The sequence below is a fragment of the Micromys minutus genome (genome assembly GCF_963924665.1).
Source record: "Micromys minutus genome assembly, chromosome: 26".
Lineage (NCBI taxonomy): Eukaryota > Metazoa > Chordata > Mammalia > Rodentia > Muridae > Micromys > Micromys minutus.
The window spans coordinates 25,133,716-25,144,737 of NC_137961.1; the positions used below are offsets into that span (position 1 = coordinate 25,133,716).

Here is an 11,022-nt window from a genome sequence, read left to right on the forward strand (position 1 = left end):
TGTGTGTGTGTGTGTGTGTGTGTGTGTGTGTGTGTGTATGTGTGTGTATGCATAAATATTCATAGTCAAAATTACCTGTATTTTAATTGTTTTCAAAAGTGATCTGTTGAAAATTAGCCCTGAAGAATATTCAATTATAAAAGAGTTTGCATATGAGAATAGAGCAGGGATTCCTAATAAAAATTAGGAAGTGACACTAGTGTTCTCCCTATAAAGAAATTGCTTGCCTTTGCTTAACTCTTGCTTCCCAGTCTTCCTGAATTCGGAACTCACTTTCCCGTACATCTATTAAAATGCAGCTCACTATGGGAAATGGAGCTGTCAGTAAACAGTTTATGAAATTAAGTGTGCAGTTACTAGCAAGATCCTACTCCCTGGATTCACACCCAGAGCCCCTAACAGGTGCTAGAACTTTGTAACCTGATTTTTCCTCTAATTGGTGAAGAGAATAAAACAGTTATTTTTGAATAGATGGACAGTTCTTCAATTTAAACTTCTGGGGGCTTGTTTTTAGAACACAAGTCTAGTTTTGTTTACTTATTTTCCTTAGGCTTAAATCCCCAAGCATTACAGTATCACATGAACCCGCGTCTAGCAGCCTTGGCAGGAAGGTTGTTTCAGAAATAGGCAGCAGCTGCCCATTCCCTGATTACTTTCTACCAGGCTTTTCTACTGTTCCTGCTTGATACACAGAAGCACACCTCTTCCCCAAGGGATGCTTGGTGCCATTGCATAAGCCACATCTGCTCTAAGGAGAGTTGTATTTCTCCTTTCCTTTGGAAGTGTGCTAGTAGCCAGCACCACAGATGTACTTGCTTTGTGGTAGCCATGTTCCCAGAACACCTCCAGAGATTCTCAGACACCATCCATATTCTTCCAACTTAAAGTGTTATTAATTGTAATAGAAAATATCGGCCATATATGTAGGGCCATGTATAAAGCCCCGTAGTAATCTGAAGCTTACTTTAGTAATTCATTTCAGTCTTTCATCTTCAAAACATTTTATTAAATTTGTAAGCAAGCATACCAATTAAAATTAAGTAAAGCTCATTTCAACAGTGACTGTTTCTACAAGATTGCTTATTTCTCTTCTCTGTAAATGGAATGTATGAGGTCAAAGGCTGATTTGCCAGTGCAACTCCACATTCCTCTGAGAGGGCTAGACTTAACGTTCACACATTTGATCTCAAGGTTAGGTCTGGAGCTCCGGCCACCTCCTTCTCGTGTCAAACTATAGGAACTAGACAAAGGCACAGTACCCTTTCTTAAGGAATCTTTCTAAAAGTATCATGCCTTCACAGAGTTTTTCCTACTATACAGAACTTAGTCATATGGTCCACTTTGTAGTCTGGGAAGATAAGAAATACAGTGAGGATTCTGGGTAGTCATAAGAGCAGACAAAATTGAGAATAAAAGTAAAAATTTGAATAAATATAGTTCTGTCTTTGCTTTCTACCTCGTCAGGCATGTGAAGAGGACAAATGTGTGGAGAGAGAACATAAGTAATTTCCTGAGCATTCTACATTCAGAACTAGCTTCTGCTGCTGTGCTGTGAAGTCTGGTCACTGATGGCCAGTTGGAGATATACTAGTTTCTATTTTGTATGATGTAAATATAAGATACGTGCCAAATGTTGAAGGTTAGCGCCAAAGCTGCACAATATTGTAATATCTTAACATTGGTAACATGTTGAAATGGTAGTGTTACAACTAGAGAAGATGTATTGTTAAAATTAATTCTGTTTCTTTTTGCAATTTAAAGGGTAACTGAAAAGGGTCCGTGAGTTCTTTGCATTGTTTAGTGTTTGTTGAAGTAATTTAAAGTTGCCTGGAACCTGCTTGCATTTTCTTAGGTTTCCTGTTAATTGTTGGCCCCTAGTCAAGCTATCTTCTTTCTGGTAGGTTCTTGGTTACTAAATACTTATCTGTATCATGAAGTAAGTCCTGGAGACTTTAATCCTTAGCACTGGTTAACATATTATTGTCTAAAGTCCTTTTGTATTGTATGGTCAATCTATAAATTCTTTCTTAACCCCAATCTACTATCTTAATTAGTACTAATACACATGTATACACCTTCGTCAGGAAAGATGAAGTATCCAGCTAAGTAGTTATACATAAAGTAGAAGAAATTATACCCTGCCCACAGGTACCTGTGACAGTGTTAAAATGCTAGGCACAGAAGAATAACACGAACTCAGATTGTTCTTGAGACTGAGGACCACTTTGGAATTTAACTCAGTAATATTCTATCTAGTTCTCTTACATAGATCTTAAGTGATTTTTTTTTGCTTTGTGTGTGTGAGTGTGCATATGTATGTTAAAATGTGTATACACATGCATGTGTAGACAGAGGTCATCGTTACCCAGACGTTAATGTGGGCATCTTCTTCAATAGCACTTTACTGTATTTTTAAGACAGGATCTCTCAGTGAACCCAAAACTTACTGATTTGGCTAAAATATCTGTCCACAGAGTTGTTGTCCTGTTTCTCTTGGCACTCTGATACCGGTGTATATACCGCCTTGGGTTCTCCATGGGTTCTGGGGATCACACTGAAGTCCTCATGTGCACATGACAAGCTCTTCATTAGATGATCATCTGCTTGGCTCATTACTCTCACTTTTTATTTGGGATGAGTAAACAAACGTGTTAACAAGGACATGGGTGTGTTTATTTGAAAGCAACAAGGAGATGGTCAAGAATGTTCTAAGGGGTTTGTGTTTGTGCCTGCACTGTGTAGAACGTTTGAACTCTTTGGTTTGCAGATTGAAGATTATGACGCCATAGCCAGCATGATAGGAGCCAAGTGTAAAAACCTGCGGACTTTGGATCTGTGGCGATGCAAGAATATCACGGAGAATGGGATAGCAGAGTTGGCTTCTGGGTGTGCTCTTCTGGAGGAGCTCGACCTTGGCTGGTGCCCCACCCTTCAGAGCAGTACTGGGTGCTTTGCCAGACTGGCACGACAGCTCCCGAACTTGCAGAAACTCTTTCTTACAGCGAACAGGTCCGTGTGTGACACCGACATAGAGGAACTGGCATCTAATTGTACCAGACTACAGCAGCTGGACATATTAGGTAAGAGTCCAATATGTAAATATTTTACCTTTGCACACAAAATGATGGGCTTTGTAGCGGGGTTTTCATACCTATATATCATTATACTTTATTGTTACTCATTCTCCTTTACCAAAAGCTCTTCCACTACACCATAGCCACCTTCTTGCGCTCTCCTTTCTCCCAAGTAGTACCTGCTTTTGCTTTCATGTCAAATATTTTCCATTACTCTCCTCCCCCCCCCCAGCCCCGTGCTCCCTTAACGTCTCTTCTCCCAGTCTCCTTTCTACTATCATCGGAATTCTTACTTAAACCTACACACTTATAAATATATGACTGTGAATCTAGAATACACGTGAGAGAAAACCTGTGGTATTTGTCTATTGTCATCTGGTTTATTTTACTTAGCATAATTATCTTGAGAAGTATCATGCAAATGTGCATGAATTTTCATGAAAATGTGGTGACTTTGGTTTTTTCCTCATAGCTGTGTAAGATTACATGCGTATATTTACCAGAATCTCTCCATGCCTTAGTCCACTGCTGGACGTCTAGGCTGGTTGCGGTCGCTGCTGTGAACAGCGAAGCAGTAAACATGGACGTGAAGGCCTCTCTCCGTTGTGTGTTGACCTGCGTCCTTCAGTAGTGCAGTTGAGTCATATGTTAGTTCTGTTTGTAGCTTTTGCGGAGCCTCGGAGGCTGAACCAGTTTACATTCTCACCCATACGGTAGAAGGGTTCCTCCTTCCTACTCATCAGCATTGGCTGGCATGTGTTGTCACTGGTTTGCTTGTGGATAGCCCTTCCTGCATAGGCAGCTGGGTGGATAGAGGCTTAAACCAGTTCTCATCGGCCTTGGTGGTTAAAGGGTTGAACACTTCTTTAGATATTTAGTAGATAATTGTACTTTTTTTTTTTTTTTTTTTGAGACTATCTGCTTAGTGCATTAGCCAACTGATTAACTAGATGGCTTCCTCTTCTGGGGGTGTTTGTATATTTCCTTATATAGGTTCCAGCCTCCTTTCCAATGTACAGTTGGCAAAGACTTTATCATCCCATTCTGTAAGCTGTCTCTACTCTAGTGATTATTTCCTCTGTTATGATGAAGTTTTTAAATTTCATGTAATCCTATCTGGAATAGATCTCTTACAAACCAAAAATATCTTGGAGTTATTTTCTGCATTGGGTATTGGAGTCTCTTTCAGAAAGTCCTTGCCTTTACCTACATATTGAAGTGTTTCCCCTGGGTTTTCGTCTAGCACTACCAGAGGGCTTTTATGAAGGTCTTTGATCCATTCTGAACTTATTACTGCGGAGGAAAAGAAATAGGAATCTAGTTTCATGTCTTCTGCAGGTGGGTAGTTAGTTCTCCTGGAGCCATTTACCGAAGAGGGTCATTTCTCATGTGTGCTGTTGGCACTTGTTGCACCTACGCTCACAGAAAACTGTTCTGTAGAGCTTTTGTTGTGGTGGTGACCTTACCCTTTAAACAACAGGATAACAGTGGCTGTATATAGTGAGTCAGGTAACTTTCCTTTCTTTTCCATGTTGGAGAGCATTTGCAGGAGTTCTTGTGTTCGGCATTTCTTTAAGGGTTTGGTTGAATTTAGTGTTGAATCCGTCTGGTCTTTGGCCTGCCTTTCTGGGAAGACTTATTGCCTATTATTAATGTTTCAGTCTTCTTTCTTGCTATGGATCTAAGTTGCTTATACATTCTTGATTTAATTTTGGTACATCATTTGTCAGTTTCTTCTAGATCTTTCTTTTCTTAAACATTTTCTAAGCATTTTCTAGTGTTCCTGATTTTCACTGGAATTTACTCCTACCTCCATTTTCATCTTTGAATTTATGTGTTGTTATTTCAGTTTCCATGAATCTATATCTTGATCTCCACTCTTCCATGCTACCTACTGCTTTTGAATGAATCTTCTAAGGCATCAGTGTATCAGTAGGTTATTTGTTTGAGGGATCTTTTTTTAATATAAAAAATATTTAAACTTTCCTCTTTAAACTACCTGAGCTGTTTTTCAAGGTTCTGGTATGTTGTGCTTTAAATGTCATTTGATTATAGGAATTAAAAAAAAAAATCTTCCTTGGTTATTTGAAGTGACTCTATTCATCACTCAAAACTGTTCAGTCCCTAAGAATTTCTATAGTTTTTCTACCTGTTCATTCTAGTTTTATTCCACTGTGATGAGATTGGAAGTTATTTCAAGTCCTATGTATTTGTTAACATTTCTTTGTGGCCTAAAATGTGACAACCTATAGATTGTTGCCTAGGTGGATGAGAAGACTGTTCGATCGGAAGAGTATAGACACCTGCTTAATCAAACTGATCTGTTAAAGTTGTTTTAAGTCTGAAACTGCATTGTTGATTTTTAAGTTGGCCACTCTAAGATGAAAAGAGATACAAAAGTCTCCAAGTGTTATTTCATTGTGCCCACCATACTATTAATGCTCCTTAGTTCTCATTTTCTGAGATTACATGTTCTAACATATTTACTTGTATGTTTTATTGGCATTAGTTTTCATAGTTATTAATATGTGGTGATCTTTTTCTGTTCTGCCTAGTTTGGGTTTGAAGTCTGCTTTACTAGATATTAGAACAGTTAGACCAGCTTGGTTTTAGATTCTGTTTGCTTGATACATTGAGTTCTGTACTTTGACTCTTAGTCTGTGGGTATCTTTACCTGTGAGGTAAGTGTCATGAATACAGCAGATAAAGGAATCTAGTGGTTTAGTCTAGTCAGCTAGCCAGTCTGTCTCTTCATTGGCAAGGTGAGACCAGTTACCTTTAAGTTTATTTGTGAAGGATGCTTACTAGTTCTTGATTGGTTGCTTATTAATTAATTGTAGTAACTAGTGATTTACTAAGTTGATTTTACTAATTAGTTTGGTTGGGTTATTATCTATCTGTTTTTTTCTATTAGTATGAGGGTTTTGGTTTGGTTTTGGGGTTGTTGTTGTTGGATATGATCCATAACTTTGTTTAAAAGCCTTGACCTAAAACCTAATTGTAGATCTTTTTACAAGGAAGCCAAGTCAACTTGCAAAAATTTTTGTCCTGATAAGATTGCTTGGTATATAGTATAAGATAAATACATTGGTCTAGGGTGTGTGTGTGTGTGTGTGTGTGTGTGAAATGGTGAGTGCAGCAGCATAATCTCATAGTTGAACTTTCCAAAAGCTTTATGTACTCTAAATAATTAAGAAGTTTGTGTCCAGTCAGAAAGTAAGATTCATATGAGTCACAGTCTCCATTTTTATTAAGGATAGAAAATGAATCAATTTGTAAAATGAACTCAACTTGGATTTTAAATTTTTTTTTGTTAAACTCTTGATTTAAAAAAAAAATCCTTAAATCACTGCCCCTGGCAACTCTAAATTTTAGGAATTATTCTACCACAAGTCAGCTCTGTTGAGAATTCTTCAGAATCCTGGAATTCCGTTTGCCTCCAGTGCATTTATCCACAGGGAACCTATGCCAGGGGCACCAACAACGCCACCACTGGTATTCTTTTGCCCACAGATCATGGCAGTGCATGAACTCAGCACTTGAACTGTCTTTGGCAATATGTCAGTGTTGATAAAAATTAATCTCTAAGGTACATGCATATTCTTTCCTCTGTATTTAATATTTATCAAAGAAAAACCTGAAGATTTTCAGCATCTGGGTTTGGTTTTGGTTGAAATTTCTCCCTGTCCAGGTTTATGATAAAGTCATAGATGATGCTTATACTTCGTACATGACTGATTCTGACTAACCTTAAGCAGGAAGTCATACATAATTCATACACTTTGGACCAACTGCTTCATTTATGAAATATTTTACCTTATCTTCACAGCTAAGGGAGCTGTAGTATTATTTTCATTGATGAAACCCAGCATTTCTTAAGAGAAAGATAGACCCAAGCCGCAGGTCCTTTAGTCGGTACTCTGATTCTGTGTGACTCTCACGCCCACTTATTTTCTTACTTCTTTCCCTTCTGACCTGTCTTCTGCTTGACTAATCCTAGTTTTTTATAATATTGTAAAACTTCCCAAATATTTAGAAATATTTTGAAAACTCTCAGAAACCATCATGGTTCCCAAGAATAATGAAAGTGAGCCACAGCCTTTAACAGTGATAGTGCTTTGTTATTTAAAATCTGCCTTGCAGCTCTTCCCTAAAAACCATACAAGCTACATAGTGACTATGAACACTATCCGTAGTCAAATGGGATAGTATCTAATATCGGGGGATTTTCCAAGTTTCTTTTATTCATTCATTACATATTTTTTGAGCATGTAGTGTGTCTAGCATTGCTTCAATGAGTAATTAAGCTAGAGTGGACCCAGGCCTGGCAGAACTGGCTGACTGAGCTTAAAACGGCGTCTTCACGGTTAATAGAACAAGTGTCAAGTGGCTTGGAATCATACGATGGGCAACTTTGGTCTAATTAAAAATTAGATCTCTAATTTTCTGCATTGTTTATTATCATTTGTTAGGGAACACGCGTCTAATTGACAGGACTAAGAAACGGGAAGCAGTTACCATCCGGGAGGGAACCAAACCTAACCTACCAGCAAAAGGAAGAGTGGAGTGGAGCTTCTCTGATCTCACTGAACTGAAGCACTTTATATAAATTATTGTGACGATGGTTTTATCCCTCAGATCCCATCCTCAGAAGCTACAGTCAGACCTCTGAAGAGATTAGAACAATTATCAAAAGCACAGAAGCCATTTTCTTTCCTTCTCCCTCTCCCTTTTTTTTTTGAAATTAATTCTTTGATCATGTTTTTCTTCCTTAACTCCTTCAAAACTCTTCTCATATTCCTACTCAACTTTATGTGTGTGTCCCTCTCTCCCTCTCCTTCTCCCTCTCCCTCGCCCCCCCTTCTCTCTGTCTCACTTTCTCACCAAAAACAAAGCAAAATTCTTCACAAAAACAAAAATTTAAACAAATAGGCAAAACACCAGTAAGACAAAGAAGTGTGCCAAAACAAACCCAAAAGTCCACAAAAATAACATGGAGTCTGTTTTGTGATGCTCTGAAGTGTAGCTGATATACCTAGTGGACACTCCATTAGTGGAAACTGATTTCCCTTTGCCAGGAGGTATCAGTTGCAAATATCTTTATCTGCCGGGTGTGAGCCTGTGTGTCCTCATCTCCCGCTCAGTGCTGGACCCCACTAGGCTTGAACCTGTAAAGGTCTTGTGTGCGCTGCCAGTCTTTCCCTTTCCTGTCCTACATGTTCCTTCTGCCCCTGTCCTCAGCACCACATCAGTGTGTGTCACAAAAAGATGCTTCCCTCCTGCTTAGGCCTGTTCTCTTCTCACAAAAGCCACCTGTGCTGCCCTGGGAACACAGCCAAACACAACAGTGCCATCCACCTTTCTCTTCCTTGGGCACTGGTGTTTATGGACAGTGTAGCCTGAAACCAGGTGTGAACAGGTGGCAGGAAGTTCCGCTGGAGTAGTGGGTATGGAAAGGACTTACACAGAGTGAGGTCTGCGTTATGCTGCTCTGGGAGTGTACAGTAGTACAGAGTAGTAGAGTAGTACTTGCCTAGTGCACACAGGGCTACAGGTTTGAACCCCAGCACTATAGAAACAAAATGGCCCAACCCTAATGCCTTTGCCAGCAGATATGCATATGTGTTATGATAGTGAGTCTTTCCTCCAGAAAAGCTGTGATTAAACCAGGGTCTATTTTGTAAAGAGCATCTCTCAGACTCATGTAACGTTTGGTATTTATAAGTGCCTATCATTTGTTAGATGCCTTTCATATTTTATTAAATTTACCTTCCAACTGGATATCCGATGATACTCCAAATTGAACACAGGCAGAAGTCACTTTTCATCCTAGATCTGCCTTCCAGCCACCCACCATAAGAACGTGAGTTGTGCTGGGTCATTTTTTATGCCCTTGTCAGTGTGGCCCTGCAGCAGACATGTCCTGCCCATCATCAGTGCCCAGGCCTGAAACAGAGACAGTTAGGATAGTTGCTCAGTTGTGACTGGAGGGTGAAATATTAGCATCGCTGCCTCATGGGCACCACATGGGTTGCCATGAGTTAAGTAAGGTGAGATGTGATATCCTTTTGCACTGGGGTAATGAGGTGGTCGGAAGCACTGAAGTAGCAATGGAGACTATGGGTGGAGGAGAAATGGCAAGGTATACATGCCCACTGTCAAGCTGTCTGAGGTACTCAGCTCTTCCTTCGTTGAGCAAAACCATTTGACATAAAGTATTTGTTTTTAAAGGTGCTTTGCTATAAAAGTTTATTTATTTTACATAAGCTTAAAATAAAGGGGGCTCATTATTAGTCTGTTTTTTTTTATACATGCTTTTTTTTTTTTTTTAACAGGAACAAGAATGGTAAGTCCAGCATCCCTGAGAAAACTCCTGGAATCTTGCAAAGATCTTTCCCTTCTTGACGTGTCCTTCTGTTCCCAGATTGATAACAGGGCTGTGTTAGAGCTCAATGCAAGCTTCCCAAAAGTATTCATAAAAAAGAGCTTTACTCAATGACTTTATACCTGTTCTGCCACTAAAATCATGCCTTGGTGGCTTTTTGTGTGTGGGGGTGGTGGCTTTTTTTCTTTGTTTAGTTTTCATCATAGTGAGAATTAAGACATGTATAGAATGTAAAAAAAAATGTAAAATTATCCATTGAATCAAGTAAAAATGTAAAGAATGCTCTTTACAATATTACAGACACTTTTCTTTAGGAATGTATGAATCACTGGTGTTATATCCCATTATGTCGGTCAGTGGTGTGCTTTGATCAGTAACTGTATGTTAAAGGAATAATATGGAAATATTCTAATTTATTTTAAGGGAATTCTTTGAACAATAAAGGAATCATAATATTTATGAAAAATAAAGTTGATTTTACACATCTTTCCTTGTAAAGAATCATTATTAAGTCTTATGAGCTGACAAGTGATTTGTTACTCAGGCTGGGGGAGCCAGTTGGGAATGGAGACCCTGAAGTTATAGCTCAGCATCGAAGTTCTCGCCAGTGCTGAAGCACTAAAGTGGAAGTGACAAAGTCAGTGGGAGGGACTCTCTAAATACAGTTGCTTTGTTGTTGTTGTTGTCATTGTCACTTATTTCCAGGCAAGGCTTTCCATGTAACCCAGGCTAGCCCCAAACACCCAACATCATCAAGCTAACCTCAAACCCAACGTCCTCAGGCTGCTCTTGCTTCTAAGTGAGATTGATCTCAACTGACAGATAAACTGTTAGACCGGAAAATTATTACTCATCCCACTTCTATCTGCATTTTTCTTCGACTGCTGGACATGTAAAAGCATACACATTCAAGTATGAGACATAAACTAACTGAAGTAGTTTCCCAACTGCTGAACAGATGCCTTACAGATATGCCTTGGAGGCTTCAGGCTTCTCAGTTATATGGATAACAACATATGTATGGATTTCACTTATATTTTTCTATAAGTCAAAACTTAAGTAATTAGAGTTCAACTGTGGTTCAGGGTCAGGAGGAGGAGAGGAAAAATTAGTTAAATAATGAGTTTATTGAATTCTCCTCTTTAGAACGTAGACAGAAATGCTTTGTGGCTTTCAGAGGCCCTATTAACCCTGTAGTGTAACAGAGTTTTTCTACCCAACACAGAAATGTGATATTCTGACATCCATGTGCCCTGCAGTAATTCTGTGAGTCTGTGCTGTTTGGTTATCTGCTTAACTATATTTTAATTTCAAATGCCATTTCTGTGTTTGAACTGCCTGTTTCTCGTTGCTCATTATATGAATGAGGCCTGCTAGTAGCTACCATGTTGGCCATGTGAATGAAGAACATTCTCATCATTGTAAGAAACTTTTTGAATAGAAATAATTGAAATTTTCTCATAGCATAATTCATTTACAAATAAAAGCACATTAGCAGACAGTATCTCTAGGCAGTTTCTAAGATGTTCCCACTAGTACATATAGGAGGGCACTTTTTCATTC

General features: G+C 38.8%; 1 protein-coding gene across 1 annotated transcript in view; it reads left to right on the plus strand.

Annotated features, from left to right (window-relative positions):
* The window catches only part of FBXL4 (F-box and leucine rich repeat protein 4), a 70,140-nt gene extending 60,216 nt beyond the window's left edge, over positions 1-9,924 (plus strand). The window contains exons 8-9 of the mRNA XM_080938547.1: positions 2,768-3,080; positions 9,410-9,924. Of these exons, the coding sequence (XP_080794673.1) occupies positions 2,768-3,080; positions 9,410-9,573 (477 nt within the window). The 3' untranslated portion in view covers positions 9,574-9,924. The remainder of the gene's footprint in view (positions 1-2,767; positions 3,081-9,409) is intronic.
* Positions 9,925-11,022: the final 1,098 nt, after the last annotated feature.